This window comes from Hippopotamus amphibius, chromosome 1 (genome assembly GCF_030028045.1).
Source record: "Hippopotamus amphibius kiboko isolate mHipAmp2 chromosome 1, mHipAmp2.hap2, whole genome shotgun sequence".
Classification (NCBI taxonomy): Eukaryota; Metazoa; Chordata; class Mammalia; order Artiodactyla; family Hippopotamidae; genus Hippopotamus; species Hippopotamus amphibius.
Window position 1 is genome coordinate 99817414 of NC_080186.1, and position 16037 is coordinate 99833450.

At 47.2% G+C, this 16037-nt stretch overlaps 2 protein-coding genes across 7 annotated transcripts in view; both read left to right on the top strand.

Moving 5' to 3' along the window:
- HIPK1 (homeodomain interacting protein kinase 1) overlaps positions 1–4853 on the top strand; it is a 48150-nt gene extending 43297 nt beyond the window's left edge. For 5 of the 6 annotated variants that reach the window (XM_057704532.1, XM_057704439.1, XM_057704605.1 and 2 more), the window contains one exon: positions 38–4853. In XM_057704532.1, the coding sequence (XP_057560515.1) occupies positions 38–526 (489 nt within the window). In that variant the 3' untranslated portion in view covers positions 527–4853. The remainder of the gene's footprint in view (positions 1–37) is intronic. The other variant, XR_009048685.1, reaches the window with a different exon arrangement.
- A 1535-nt stretch (positions 4854–6388) lies between these two features.
- OLFML3 (olfactomedin like 3) lies at positions 6389–9283 on the top strand. The gene is made up of 3 exons (XM_057704846.1): positions 6389–6696; positions 7395–7680; positions 7994–9283. Exons 1-3 carry the CDS (start codon positions 6583–6585, stop codon positions 8812–8814), a joined length of 1221 nt encoding a protein of 406 aa, XP_057560829.1. The 5' UTR covers positions 6389–6582; the 3' UTR covers positions 8815–9283.
- Positions 9284–16037: the final 6754 nt, after the last annotated feature.

Consider the following 16037-nt stretch of genomic DNA (forward strand, 5'->3'; position numbering starts at 1 on the left):
ACCTCAAGATTCCTTACTCCCTTCTTCCTCCTTCCAGAACCAGCAGTCATCGTCAGCTCCAACCTCGCAGGAGAGAAGCAGCAACCCTGCCCCCCGCAGGCAGCAGGCGTTTGTGGCCCCGCTCTCCCAAGCCCCCTACGCCTTCCAGCATGGCAGCCCACTACACTCTACGGGGCACCCACACCTGGCCCCAGCCCCTGCTCACCTGCCAAGCCAGCCTCACCTGTATACGTATGCTGCCCCCACCTCTGCTGCTGCATTGGGCTCCACCAGCTCCATTGCTCATCTCTTCTCCCCCCAGGGCTCCTCAAGGCATGCTGCAGCCTATACCACCCACCCTAGTACTCTGGTGCACCAGGTCCCTGTCAGTGTTGGGCCCAGCCTCCTCACTTCTGCCAGCGTGGCCCCTGCTCAGTACCAACACCAGTTTGCCACCCAGTCTTACATTGGGTCTTCCCGAGGCTCAACCATTTACACTGGATACCCACTGAGTCCTACCAAGATCAGCCAGTATTCTTACTTGTAGTTGGTGAGCCTGAGGGAGGAGGGGTCAGAGTTCTTAATGGGCTGTGATGAGCCCCTCCCTTACCCTCTCCTGAAACTCCTTAGCCAGCAACTTGCTCAGCAGGGGCCCACTGAAGCAGAAGGCTTTTCTCTGAGGAACCTGTCTCAGTGTTGACTGCATTGTTGTAGTCTCCCGAAGTCTGTCCTATTTTTTAATTCTTTATTTTTGTGACAGCATTTTTGGTATTTGGAAGAGTTCAGATGCCCATCGTCTGCAGTTACCAAGGAAGAGAGATCATTCTGAAGTTACCCTTTGAAAAATATTTTCTCTCTCTGACTTGATTTCTATAAATGCTTTTAAAAACAAGTGAAGTCCCTCTTTATTTAACTTTATTTTATTGTAATCGCTGGTCAGAGGAAAAATGCTGATAGAAGAACTTGAAATCTGATAACAAGCAAGAAAAGAAAAATCATTACTTTCTGCTGTTTAAAAACCAAGACTTAATTGCTTACCTTAAGAGCAGCTTGCACAAGTCTGTATTTTACTATCTCGCATTTCTCCTCAAAATTTTACCTTTGCTAATGGGACATTTAAGCTTACAGCGTTTTAGTTTTGTTTTCGTGTCGTGTTATACTTAGTGGGAAATTGTTATTTTTGCAGAACTAGTTACATACTACTCTGTGTTACTATTGGGATTCTCTCATTTGCTCCTGTGTTTATTATAAAGTAGTGTTAAAAAGGCAGCTCACCATTTGCTGGTAACTTAGTATGAGAGAATCCATACCTACCGTGAAAGCACCAGGTATTCTTTTTAAATGAAGCCCTGTGCATTCTTTTTAAATTATTTTTAAAAAGTCCTTCTCTCTCTAATTCATCTTAAATTTTATTATTGGAAAAGCCATTAAGGTGGTTATTACTGTATGGTGGTGGCTGTTTTATTATATGCAAAATCTCTTTGTATTATGTGATACTGGCATTGATGAGCTTTGCCTAAAGGTTGTTGGCATTGATGAGCTTTGCCTGAAGATTAGTATGAATTTTCAATAATACACCTCTTTCTCTCCTGGCCTCATCTCTCCCTTTGTTCATATGTGATTTATTTGGGGAGAAAGCTAAAGGATCTGAAACCAGATAAGAACGTTGTGTATAGCTTTTATACTTTAAAGTAGCTTTCTTTGTATGCCAGCAGCAAATTGAATGCTCTCTTATTAAGACTTATATAATAAGTGCATGTAGGAATTGCAAAAAATATTTTAAAAATTTATTACTGAATTTAAAAATATTTTAGAAGTTTTGTAATGGTGGTGTTTTAATATTTTGCATAATTAAATATGTACATATTGATTAGAAGACTATAACAAGCAATTTTTCCTGCTAACCCAAAATGTTATTTGTAATCAAATGTGTAGTGATTACACTTGAATTGTGTATTTAGTGTGTATCTGATCCTCCAGTGTTACCCCGGAGATGGAATTGATGTCTCCATTGTATTTAAACCAAAATGAACTGATACCTGTTGGAATGTATGTGAACTAATTGCAATTATATTAGAGCATATTACTGTAGTGCTGAGTGAGCAGGGGCATTGCCTGCAAGGAGAGGAAACCCTTGGAATTGTTTTTGCACAGGTGTGTCTGGTGAGGAGTTGTTCAGTGTGTGTCTCTTCCTTCCCTTTCTCCTTCCCTTATTGTAGTGCCTTATATGATAATGTAGTGGTTAATAGAGTTTACAGTGAGCTTGCCTTAGGATGGACCAGCAAGCCCCCGTGGACCCTAAGCTGTTCACTGGGATTTATCGGAACAGGATTAGTAGCTGTGTTGTGTATATGCATTGTTCTCAGTTTCCTTGCCGACATTGAAAAATAAAAACAGCAGCCTCTCTTTTTTACCGCCACCTCTACCCCTTTCCATTTTGGATTCTCAGCTGAGTTCTCACAGAAGCATTTTCCCCATGTGGCTCTCTCACTGTGCATTGCTTCCTTGCTTCTGTGAGAATTCGGGAAGCAGGTGAGAGGAGCCAAGCCAATATTCAGTATGCATTTTTTTCTTTTTTCTTTTTTTTTAAGTATGTGCAATCACTTTTAGATGAAATTTATTTTTTCCTTTTCCCATGTGGCAGTCCTTCCTGCAAATAGTTGACATTCCTAGTAAAATATTTGCTTGTTGAAAAAAAGAGATGTGTTTATACCAAAGAGCCTGTTGTATTGCTTACCACGTCCCCAATGCTATGAGGAGGAGTTTTGTGATGCCGCTGGTGACAGGGAACTCACAGAAAGATTTCTTAGCCAGTGCAGAATATTAAGAAGGACCCAAAGCCTGTTGAGTCATTGGGCTTTTGAGGTTTCTTTTTAACAACTTGTGTATTCTTGGGGCCCTTCAAACTGTGACATTGTCCTTGTACTCTCAGCTCCTGCACGGATCTGGGTCAAGTAGAGGGGACCGGGGATGGCAAAGTTCCTGCCCGTAGAAGATTTGGGAGAAGAAGGTTAACCCTAAGATGTAGACATGTTCCATCTGAACTGAAAATTGTATATTTGAAGGATAAGTCTGGGACTGGTTCTTTGTAGAGATGGTGTCAAGGAGGTGCGGGATGGAGATGGGAGATTTCATGGAGCCTGGTCAGCAAGCTCTGTACCAGGTTGAACACCGAGGAGCTGTCAAGGTATTTGGAATTTCTTCATTGTAAGGAAGAAGGGCTTTCAGGATGGGGCAGATAGTCAGTACAGCCTACCAGGAACATGTTGGTGTTGTCTACTTTTTTTTCTATCATTATTTTGATTTGTTTCAGCACTATATTGGTCAAAATACCCAAGCAATTTGTATAGGTTCTGTCATTAGTGTTACACAGTTCTCTGGTCAGCGTGTGTGATCTTTGTGTCTCTTTTTGCCAAGCACATTCTCATTTTTTGCTCAAAGGCAGATCTAGTTCCTAATGGAAACATTTTTTGTTCCTTATCTTTCTTCTACAAGGGATATGATTTGTTGTTTTTGTAAGAAATGAGATGCAGGAAAAAAAAAAAACATGAAACACTCCACTCATGCGCCCCCCCCCCCCCCCCCCCACCGTCTACCCCCAGTCCAGTAAGTGGATACCACTTAAGATAGGAGTCTTCACTGGGAGAAGACAATACTGAGAGCTTATAGTGTTACCATAATCACCTTACTAGCAGTGTGTGGCTTTAAGAATTTTAGAGATCTTCAGTCTTAATTTTGCAAATTGGCATTTTGGATTTACCAAGATAAAAATCCACCTGTGTCTGCTGAATGTGTATGTGCTCAATGTGGCTTTAGATTCTGTCTCTGGGGCTTAGCATTGCTGGCCCTGACAGGATTGGGGAAGCCCCATGAATAAGTGAGCAGCTGGCCCAGGTCACAGTGGCCTGACCTCAGACCAGCTTAAAGCTTTAAGTCCTCTCAGAAATTGTATTTCCAGCTTCTCCCCTTCAGGGTGAGAGAGAAAGTGGAAGGGTTAGGTACAGCCACTCTAGGCTCGTCAGGACACTTGATCACTCTGGAGTTTTTAATAGCTCCCAGGTGGTAATACTACAGTCAGTGCTCAGCTAAAATCCAGCCCCAAGAATGAGAACTCCATTTAAATAGTTCTGGCCATCCATCGTCCTCCACTAGAGGGGCTAAGCTTGACTGCCCTTAGCCTGACAAGTGCAGTAATGTGTATTTTATTCAGCATTCTTATGCAAAACCCACTGGTTAGGATGGTTTGTTTTGGGATAGGAAATGAAATTGCCTCTCAGTGACAGGAATGACCCAAGCCTGCTTCCTATTTCGATTTTTTTTTTAAAACTGATGGATGGTGCAGCATGTCTACATGGTTGTTTGTTGCTAAACTTTATATAATGTGTGGTTTTGATTCAGCTTGAAAAATAATCTCACTACATGTAGCAGTACATTTTATGTACATTATATGTAATATTAGTATTTCTGCTTTGAATCCTTGATATTGCAATGGAATTCCAAGTTTATTAAATGTATTTGATATGCTAGTTATTGTGTGCGATTTAAACTTTTTTTGCTTTCTCCCTTTTCTGGTTGTGCGCTTCCTTTTACAACAAGCCTCTAGAAACAGTTTCTGAGATTACTGAGCTATGTTTGTAATGCAGATGTACTTAGGGAGTATGTAAAATAATCATTTTAACGAAAAGAAATAGATATTTAAAATTTAATACTAACTATGGGAAAAGGGTCCATTGTGTAAAACATAGTTTATCTTTGGATTCAATGTTTGTCTTTGGTTTTACAAAGTAGCTTGTATTTTCAGTATTTTCTACATAATATGGTAAAATGTAGAGCAATTGCAATGCATCAATAAAATGGGTAAATTTTCTGATTCATGTGGCTGTTGTTGACTTCTGTTATAGGGATACAAAGGGGATCAACAGTTGGCATCTTTGGAGTGGCTACATACATTGCCTCTGAACGCCGGTAGAGTGTTAGAGACAGATTCATTCTTCATACAAATCTCCACAACAGCAATGAATGGGGGTTGGTAGGGAACACTTCCCAAGAAGGGAGTCCCCAGGGTCCTAACTTAAGATCATCTGGATCTGGCCCTTTGAAAGGGGCAGAAACTTCTGACACAGGCTAATTAGCATGTTCCACCAAACATCTAAAGTACCAGAATGAAAATAAGAATCACCACAAAATGATGCTATTTTTGCCTCCTTTCAAGCTACACTGTTAGAATAGTTTTGTTTTGTTTTGTTTTTAGAGGCGGACTTCTGATCAGATTTCTTTTGATTAAAGTAAGTAAAATTTCTCCTGATAAAGAATTAGAGATTTACCTAGATTCATCACTGCGGGTCTCTGAGTAAACGCTATGTTCCTTTGACTTCTTTTGACATGTGTTTCAGGAAAAGTCTATCTTACAGTAGCCATTAATTCATTTTGGGCTCCTGCAGTCATAGTTGGGATATGGAAGTGAGAAACATTTAGAAACTCCCTTTTGGGCCATAACCAAAAGAAATTATCAATAGTCTGTTCTCTCCCATTAGTAAGGTAGTCAGATTACATTTGTTTTGATTGAGACTGCAACATATATATTTTTCAGATTTTTTTCCCTAATAAATGAATGTACAATTAGTGTGAACTCACTGAACACTCCCCAGCTTTGGTAAGAGAATATGCTTAGAAGCTTTCGGGCAACGGAAGACTACATATAGACTCTGCTGTCAGTCTCACTTCCAGGTAATCAGGAATTAAATTTACTAATTTCTCAGTGACCTGTTTTGGGTTTTTTGTTTTTTGATTTACTTTAGTTTTAATCTCAGTTACATTCTCTTTCTTAGGCTAAATCGGAGAGAGAGTGGGATAAGTAATTGGAGTGTCTGTGGGGAAAGCTGCATTTTAATTATGAAAACCCCTGTAAATTCAACCTATTTGGCTTGCTTTGCGGAAAATTTTCCACCGGCGGTGAAGTCTAAGCCTTGGTTTCCCTATTAATTCCGAGATGACATCAGATGCTTAGCACAAGATGGCGCCAATGAGCTGTAGAAGAAGGTACTACAGAGTTGACCACTAGGGCCTTTTTTCCCACCTCTTCCCCTCAAACCTCAACTCCCCTGCTTCCAGCTTCCACTAAAGGCAGAAAACAATCCTTGCTATTATTGCTGGGGAAGGAAAGGATTAATGAAGAATGTTTCTTAAGTCAGCACTGGAAGCATTCTAAGGCAGGAATGGAGTTTGCTGAGTTTTCTCTGGGGCCTCTGCCTCCCGCTGCTAGCTCCTTTTCCTGGGTGACTGCCCAGAAGGCCTTTGCCCTGGGCTTTCCAATCTCCTTCCCCTCGTCTGGGGAGCCTACAGCCTAGGCGGGAGGTGGTTAAGGCTTCTGGCTGCTCTGCAGTAGGGCCATCTGTGTTTGATCAGTCCAGGCGGAAAGGAGGGGGTGGGGCCGGTAAAGAGACTGTGAAAGCATTCCAGAGTAGTGAGAGAGACCCGAGATCCAGAAAGAGAGAAGGCACCGCCCCCACCCCGCCTCCAAAGCTAACCCGCGGGCTGGAGTGGAAGAGGCCGTCCGCACACGACTACACACTCGGTCTACCCTGGCCCTACTCTCCCGCTGCCATGGGGCCCCGCACGCTGCTCCTCATCTTGTTCCTTTTGTCATGGTCGGGACCCCTTCTAGGGCAGCAGCACCACCTTGTGGAGTACATGGAACGCCGACTAGCTGCTTTAGAGGTAAGTGACTCCCCTTCTGGCCCAACCTGGAAGGATTCCACGTTTTCTGTTGATTCATCCAGTTTGTCAGGCATCTGGGGATGACAAGTTAGGGCTCTGTAATAACCTACAGAAAACTCTTAATAAGAGGATCCTCAAAATTGCAAGTCCTCCTCTTTCCCCACATACATAAAGCAATTCTGAAGCAAATAGACCTTTTGTGTTTCACCTCTGGGATTAGATGGGATAAGGGTACAGAGTGGAAATGAGAGCTAGAATTGTGGGGATGCATCACAGGATGAGCTGATGATTCTATTAAAAGTTGGAAGTTCTCAGAGAATCTGCAACTTTCTGCCTTTTAAACAGCTTGCAGTCTGTAGCATTCTAATTCCCAAGAGGAGGAGTGTATAATGGAGCAGAGGTCCCTCCTCACCCTCAAACAGTTAGACTGCCCTAGAGGCTCAGAGGACTCAGTGGCACTGCTCACAGAGAGCATGGCTGGAGGATGTGAAGTCAGGATAGGGGTCTAGGTGGATCTTAGCCTGGCTCTTTGCACATTTAACTTCTCGAACATTTGCTTTTCTTTTATGGGGGTGGAAGGGGACGCTGATGCCTGGCTGAGTTTGTGCTTTTTGCCATTCCTGACTCCCTGGTTGGGCCTCTTCCTGCCTGGGAGTTGTAACCCTTCAGCCCTCCTTCCTGCTGCCCTATCCCTTTAGGAACGGCTGGCCCAGTGCCAGGACCAGAGTAGTCGGCACGCCGCTGAGCTGCGGGACTTCAAGAACAAGATGCTGCCGCTGCTGGAGGTGGCTGAGAAGGAGCGAGAGGCGCTCAGAACTGAGGCTGACACCATCTTGGGGAGAGTGGACCGTCTAGAGCGGGAGGTGGACTATCTGGAGACCCAGAACCCAGCCCTACCCTGTGTAGAGGTTGATGAGAAGGTGACCGGAGGCCCTGGGACCAAAGGCAAGGGCAGAAGAAATGAGAAGTACGATATGGTGACCGGTGAGCAATCTGGAATAGACCCCTGTATTCTTCCTTGGTTCTTTCCCTTTTTCCTCCTTACCCCAGTCCATTTGGTTCTATCTTCTGGACTCTGTTTTAGGGAAATCTCTGTAATATCAGGTTCGTTAAGGAGAGTTTCTGGGGACCCCAGGCACCTTTGTGGCACCCTTTTCCCCAATCCTCCGTAAGAGTAGAGGCATCCATTGGGCAAATGCCCTCTGTTCTCCAAATAGCCCACCTGGGGGGTTCCTGCAGTGAGCATCTAACTCTTGCCTGTATTTCCTTGTCCTGTGCTTTTCTCCTTTCCCACCAGACTGTGGCTACACAATCTCTCAGGTGAGATCAATGAAGATCCTGAAGCGGTTCGGTGGCCCAGCTGGTCTATGGACCAAGGATCCACTGGGGCCAGCAGAGAAGATCTACGTGTTAGATGGGACCCAGAATGACACAGCCTTTGTCTTCCCAAGGCTGCGTGACTTCACCCTTGCCATGGCTGCCCGCAAAGCTTCCCGAGTCCGGGTGCCCTTCCCCTGGGTAGGCACGGGCCAGCTGGTATATGGTGGCTTTCTTTATTATGCCCGGAGGCCCCCCGGAGGACCTGGAGGGGGCAGTGAGTTGGAGAACACTTTGCAGCTCATCAAATTCCACCTGGCAAACCGAACAGTGGCGGACAGTTCAGTCTTCCCAGCAGAGGGTCTGATCCCCCCGTACACGCTGACAGCAGACACGTACATAGACCTGGCTGCTGACGAGGAGGGCCTTTGGGCTGTCTATGCCACCCGGGAGGATGACAGGCACCTGTGTCTGGCCAAGTTAGACCCACAGACGCTGGACACAGAGCAGCAGTGGGACACACCATGTCCGAGAGAGAATGCGGAGGCGGCCTTTGTCATCTGTGGGACCCTGTACGTCGTCTATAATACCCGCCCTGCCAGTCGGGCCCGCATCCAGTGCTCCTTTGATGCCAGCGGCACCCTGACCCCTGAAAGGGCAGCACTCCCTTATTTTCCCCGCCGATATGGTGCCCACGCCAGCCTCCGCTATAACCCCCGAGAGCGCCAGCTCTACGCCTGGGATGACGGCTACCAGATTGTCTATAAGCTGGAGTTGAGGAAGAAAGAGGAAGAAGTTTGAGGGCGCTAGTCTTGTTTTTTGAATCCCTTTCCCCCTCCAGACATTTATATTCCGACTGAATTTCCTGCTCATTCTCCAAATGTGGGCAAGTTGTGATTCAAATCTCGTATTTTTAGCCAATGGAAGCCAAATTCTCATTGTCCCTTCATTTCACATGGGACTCCAGATCTTGAGGTATCCTTTTAGAGCTAAAAGAGAGAAAGCCCTAAATGTTCACTCCTCGTCTGCCCCATGTCGACAGATTTCAGGCCAGTGAAAGACGACCCAGTGCCAGAGCTCTGACCCTTATATGTATGAGGGTGACCCCAGTGAACAGGCAACAGAATATTTCTTGCCTCAGTGTGAGTCAGGGGAGAGAGGGCTAGGAGGAGATTTTCAATTCTGCCCTCTCCCTTCTCCCTTCAGTGCCCTAGAGAATGGGACTCGTTCTGTACTGCAGCATTTTGCATTAAAAGGAAAATCCACTGCTCCTCGCCTGTGTTTGTTTGGGGTAGTCCTCGGATCAGATTTCTCCCCAGGATCGTCCATTTTCTCCTCCACCCCATCCCCACTCCTTAAGCCACATTAGAGACTTGGCTGGGCTCCCTTGCTGAGGGCGAGGGGCTCCTCTAGTTACAGACTTTACTGTGAGGCAGCAGAATCCCACTGCTTCGGGAGGTTGGGTGAAAGGCCTCCCTCCACACCCACCGGCCTCCCAGAGTCACCAGTGGCACTGCGCCTCCGGCCACGAGACTGGGGCCCAGGGGCAGAGCTTCCAATTCCAATTCTCTGAGGTTTTGAAGCAGAAAATGGATTTTAGTCACACTGAAGTCAGATGTGGAAACCAGAGCCCTGAATGCATGTGGATTCAGTAAGAACTTTGTCTCACCTCTGAAGTTGACTCTGCCCCCAGCACTGAACCCCACTCCCATCTCCAGCATCAGGCTCATCCCCAGGGCCAGGTTGCACAATCGCACTTGGTCTGAACCGCTCTGATTTTCCTGCTGCCACGGCGTCTGTGGTTTGGGCGAGGAGGAGGGGCAGTGACCACGTGCCAGATGTTAGTCTTACCAGTTTCCCAACACATCCTTCTTTCCATCCTCCTCACCCCCACCTACCTACCCTAGTCCTGGAACCTGGCTGAAGTCTGTCCAGAAGTCCTAGGAACTTAACCATTTCCTGCACAGCACTCTGGCCTCTGGTCTGGAATTGCAGAAGGCCATCTGGGGAAGGGAGTAGGGACAGGAGGAGAAAACCCCAGTTTTAGACTCCAGTCTGTAGGCATCTGCTGAGCTCTGGACCAGGCCCCACTCCAGCCCCATCCTCATGTCCAACACTCAGGAGCAAGGCCATCTGATGGACAAGATCCACTGCTTTGACAGTGAACTTGACCTGAAGCAGCCCTGGGAGTCCTCCTGGTTGTTTACCCCATGGGGGGAGGGGAATGGGACTTGGTCTTCTCCCCTCAAGCACATCCCTCCTCCCCACACCCCCTTCCCAGGCTGGGTAGATCAGTCAGGGCCCTGTGATCCTCCTTTTGTCTTCTTTTCTTGTCTCCCCAGGCAGAGCCGCTCCTGACGTAGGTTGGTGAGGCAGGGGAAAAGAAAGGCAGTGAAGCACCTCACAAAGGCGCTATTGTAGGGAGCGCGGGGTGGGTGGGGGCCCGCTCCATTCGGTGCTCTCTAATGTGGGGCTGGCAGCAGTGATCACCGCCCGTCAGCCCACAGAGGGGCCTGCCCACGGAGCATCTGGCTCCCGCAGCGCACGCTGCTCCAGGAGGGTGTGGAGGAGGGAGGGGGTGCTCAGTGCAGGCCTGCAGGAGAGGGGTCCAGGCCCTGAGGAGGGGGTGCGTGCACGTGCACACATGGGGGAGCTTCGTGGGACACCGTGTGTCTGTGTCTGACCGTAAGCTGCTAGAGGGTGGGGCCGTGTGTGTACAGGTACCTTGACACAGCACCAGATGCCAGAAATGGCTCGTCATCCATCCCGAGGAGGGACTAGCTCTGAGACTCTGTGTGTAAATGACGTTAGTGTGAGGAGTGAGTGCTAACACTGGGTCCTTCCACCTCACAACATGTGTGCCTGTCTTTGCGGCATCTTTTTTTCCCTGCTTCTTCAATGAGGGAGAAGCAGTGTCTTTCGTTTTGTTTTGTTTTGTTTTGTTTTTTGCTTAAAATTTCTTTGGAGAAGTTCACTCAGACTTTTCTGAAAGGGCAGAAAATCTCTGGGGCCTTGTCACATTACTTTTTGCTCTTTTTCTTTTTGACTTGTGTACCATAGCTAGTGCTATTTTGGAAGCATTTTAGAAGGTGAGTGGAACTGTGTGGGCAGATCCAGTGAACTGTCCAAATTCATTAAAGTAAATTATCTGCTGCTTAAGGAGAGAGCCTCAGTGACTGAATCCTATCATTAAAAAACAGCCTCACGGCCCCTTCTCAGACCCTCCGTAGCACATCGCTTGACAGAAGCAGGTTATGACCTCTGGTTCGGACTGAACAAAAGACAGTGGGAAGCAGAGGCCCTAAGGGGGGAAAAGGGGGCTGAAATCCAAAGAGAAGTTCCACATCTGCCCCCAGCACCTGGCGCTGACAATAGGCAGCGGGGGATGGGGTTACAGGAACAGTATCAACAAGCAGGAAGGGTTGCAGCTGTGGGGACAGCGGTCCGCCAGATCTTTGGTCGCCTCTCCATCACAAGCCAGGGTTGAAAGGGCTCCCTTTACCCCTACGCTGCCCTCAGAGTTTCCCACCCTAACTTCCCAACTCTCCTCTTTGTTCTCAATATCCTCTCCTCCCTGGTGCTTAGTCTTTGTGTCTGCCTCCAAGAGAAACGAATGTGTTCATCTTGTCATTTTCATCAAGGAACCTGAGTCAGCCGTTGTCTGAGCCCCAGATGGTGGGGGAGGGAGAGGGCAGATATATAAGGAATAAAGTTGTTGATTCAGCTGTCACTGCTTCCTCTGGGATCAGGCTCTGAGCTAAACAGGAACCAGAGTCCTTTCCCTCTTCCTCCTCCTCCAGTCTCAGATTTTCTGGATTCCTCCTCATCCCTCTCCTTGCACATGTGCCCTTCCCCGAGGCTCCTGGAAGCATCTCCTTCCACTGCACCCCGTTTCTCTACCTGCTTTAGGTCAAAAAATGCCCATTTTGAGAGCTGTTGAGACTGTCCTGGTATTTCTCCCACCTGCAGGATAGGTCTCTTTAGTGTCTCTGCGGCTGCCTCGGCAGCAGAGTCTCTGCTCCCAGAGGGCTTTCCTGGTCCTCCAGCCAGAGGGCAGGGGCCATCCTTCCGCCCTCAGCCCCCCTCTGCAGCTGCAGCCTCTCCTGCTCCTCTGCCCCAACAGCCCGGATGCTTGCTTCCTCCTTTGCTACCCTGGCCACCAAGGCTGGTAAGCTCTCCTCTGCCTGCTCTTTAACTTGTGCTCTCACAATGCAGAGCTTAAAAGATTAAATCTTTATTTATGGATTTAATAACTTCACAGAAGAATTATAAATGTGGAAGCCAGTGCATTACTTTAAAGAGCAGAATGAGAAAGTAAAAATGAAGACCTCTCAGCACCCTCTCTCCAGAACATGCGTTCTGACAATATCTAGAGTCAGACACATCTCCAGAAGACTCCAGCATGACCTCTGGGGTCATGACCTCCAGCCACCCCAACTCCACTTTCTCTGAGAATGGACACCCTTCCTCCCTGTCCATAGCCATGTGGCCCAAGGGGAACAAGTCAGATTCTCTCTCCTGGGAATTTAGAATCACGGATCACAGGTGTCAGGTCTGAGGGAATGTCTGGAAGCATCTTTTGCCCTGCTATGGCGAAACAGTGAGGGACTGCAGAGGGAAAAGGATAAGGAGACACCAGACAAAAGCAGAGGCAGGAGTGATCGGGGCCAGAGTGCACGTGTGCATGTCTGGTCGCAAACCAGCCCTCCTGCAGTCCCAGTACGTTGCTAGCTCTTGGGTTCTACAAAATGCCTGAATCCTTAAACTAAATACTCCCTTTTCTTGTTTGTTTGCTTTTCTTTATTTTTTTGCTCAAGTTAATATGAGTAGGTTTCTGTTTCCTACAGCCCAAATCCAATTCCTTATCTTTACCTTACCTTCCCACCAAAAAAATCACCTCATCGCCTGGACTGTTGGGCACATGGCCTTGAGCCTCTAGAGTGTTCCTCCCTGCCCATGACCTAGAAGACACTAGAATAATGAAGAATCTGCGCAGGCCTGTCCTGAATCATTGTGCCGTGGACCGCGCATGCCGCCCGTCCTCCGAGACACCTCACAGATGGCGGCTCAGTTATCCTCTCCTGCTTTGGCCCCTTGCGCTGTGTTGTTTCTTTCTCCATTGTAGCTTGTAGCACAGCGTTCTCTGAGGCAACCGGACATAACTTTGGGGTCTGGCAAGCGTGGAGACAGAGCTCCTGGGCTGAGAGTCTGGCTCTGCTCTGATACCTTGAGCAAGTTACTTAATACCTTATCTACAAGATAATAATATCTGCCCGACAGGATTGTTGCTGTGAGAGTTAGAGACAGTACATGCCAACTCTTTAGCGGTGCAGACAGTCAGAATGTAGCTCTCAAGCCCCACCTCCTCTGGGAGGCTTTTCTGGCTGTTTTCAATCCCACCCGACAGCTTCAGGGGCCTTTCCTCTGGGCTGCGATTTACTGTGTGCATCCCCGTCGGAGCCAGGACCACAATGTGTTGTGTCTTGCTCACCTTTGCATCCCTAAGCCAGAGCCTGGCTCAGAGATGGGGCTCAATAGATACCTGTATCGTGCTCCCCCAGGAGACTGTGAAGCCTTAGAACTCTGGGGGGATTTGCCTCCTAACTCAGGACCTACCTCTGGCCAGCAAGCAGTCAGTTGTTCTTGGTGGCATCTTTCAATTCAGTTGCCAAAGACAAGCTACAGATAAAAACAGAAAGCTGTCTCTTTGCAGCTGCAGGACGGCTGGCCTTCCCGCAGGGATGATTTCTAGCTCCTGCATCTAAGTAGGCCAGCACAACGAAGCCCTGTGGCCACGGGGGAGGAAGGCAATAAAAGTACAGAGGGCGGTGGGAAGACCTTTGTTGTTGCGCAGCTGGTTCACAGCAGGGGTTATGGAGTAGTTAAGCCTGTTCCACCCCGCTCCTGCCACTTGCTATCAAGTTACTTCTCTGTGAGCCGCAGTTTCTTTATCTATATAATGTAGAGAAAACCACAGATCGCTGTGAGAATTAAGTGAGGTGAAGCAGTAAGCGGGTGCCTGGCACCTAGTAGGTGCTCAATAAGTAGTATTGTTATTTTGTTATCCGTATCATCTTGATTGCAGGAGTCTTTTCAGATTAAGAAACACTCATGCTTTTTATCTCCTTGGATCTTTACAACAATTCTGTGAGATAGGCTGTTCTCAGGAACCAGAGGATTATAAGAGGTTTAGTGTTTCATCTAAGGGTGCATAGCTAATAAGTGTATATGGGGCCAGAGCCTAGTCTTGGAGGCCGTGCGGAGGAGCAGGAAGAGCTGGAGCTCTGAACGCAGGCTGAGTTCAAATCCTTGCTTGGCCACTCTCTGACCATGTAATCCTGAGCAAACCAATTCTCTGAGTGTCTGAGTGTCAAAGACTTGTTGTGCAGGGTGGATGGACTAGTGTGTATAAAATATCTAGCAGAGCATCCAGAACAATAAAGGCGCTCACTATGTGCTCGTTCCCAGAGCTGTGACTTGCTGTCTCATATTGGACAGTACGCTGCTGGCATCTCTGTTTGGTGCTCAACCCTCTGTCTTAATGCTGTGGCTCTCTGGCTGCCTTCTCTCTCCACGTGTACATTGTCTACAGGAAGGCAGGACACCTGTTTCGCACCATAATCTGTACGTTACCAGTAGCAGCGGGGTTGACAGGTGTCCTGTGCCAGTGGTGAGGGAAGAAAGCAGGCTGTGTGGAAGCTTCCGCCCCTTTTCTCTGTGCCTGAACCAACTCCACCAGCAATGATGTGTGTGTTTGGTTTTTGGTTTTCTTTCTTTTCTTTCTTTCTTTTTTTAAATATAGTGCTCCCAAATTGCCTTTTTCCTTCTACCACGTTTTCTCCCTCAGATATTCTAGATGTTCAGCCTGTGTCCCTAATAGCCATTGCTATTGACTTTTTGGATTTATCTTGCTGTTGATCTTGCTGCTGATTTTGACAGATCCTTCAATGCCGTTTTGGTTGCACTTGGTCTTACAGATATTTACTTCCGTTCAAATGCACATGATTTTTGTTTTGTGGCTGCTGAATATTCTATTCCAGACCTGTAAGTCCAGATAGTTGTCAAATGCATGAGCTGTTCTTCATCTGTTCTGCTTGCCCTTTGGGAGGAAGGAAGATAGTGTGGAAAGAGCACAGAGGTGGGAGGAAGAAGACCTTTCTGTTTCTGTGTCGCTGGTTCACGTGGCTGAGTGTCCCGGCTCTGCTCCTCATTAACTGTGTGACCTTGAGTCAGATGCTAACCTCTCTGAGTCTCAGTGCTCGTTTGTAAAATAGCATTATGTACCTGGATTACCATCTCATAGGACTGTTGAAGTTCAAGTCCTGATGCATAAAGGTTTTAGGACCTCCAGGAAGGAATCTTAGGAAGCATTGAGTTTCGTTCCCTCATTTTACAATGGAAGAAATTGAAGTCCAGAGAGCCTTTTGAGGGCAGGGACCATGCCTTTTTCATCTTTCTATCCTGGGGATCCAGACAGAGTCAGGTGCATGCTGGGTGTCCAATAAATATTTTGTAAATGAGTTGAGCAATCAGCGCGCAGTGACATGTCTATGATTTAACCTCCCGATGACTCAGGGTTACGAGCATCAGTTACTGTATTGTGCTGCCAGGCCCTGATGCCTTCAGGACCAGTTATGCTGTGTAGGATGTGGCTATGATGCTTTTCTTCATATTTCTCCTCTCTCCCCTATCACTGTCACCTGTCAGTTCTCCCTGTAGCCTTTGGATCCACTCTGAGACACCTCCATCACTGTTTCTAATTAGCTGTCCACTTAGGCCAGGGCAGGACAAGAGTTAAAGGGCTTTGGAAGATTTAAAGCTGGTACACACGCCAGATAACTTTATTGGTGTCACAAAGAGTGTGGCAGAATGTTCTACAGACTAGAAGCATAGCCTGTTTTAATCTGGAAGAGGCCTTAATGTCATCTGGTCTAGGACTCTCAAGTCATGCAAATATTTTCTAACTCACAGTACCCTTCCAATGCCTCCTAGCATGGTGTGATCAGTGTACTCGCTGACTTGTG

Excerpts from the sequence above, each read along its gene's own strand:
- OLFML3 (XM_057704846.1), top strand. The coding sequence starts at position 6,583 with ATGGGGCCCCGCACGCTGCTCCTCATCTTGTTCCTTTTGTCATGGTCG. Across the intron at positions 6,697-7,394 it reads GCCGACTAGCTGCTTTAGAG|GAACGGCTGGCCCAGTGCCA; the intron begins GTAAGTGACTCC and ends CTATCCCTTTAG. Across the intron at positions 7,681-7,993 it reads GAAGTACGATATGGTGACCG|ACTGTGGCTACACAATCTCT; the intron begins GTGAGCAATCTG and ends CTTTCCCACCAG.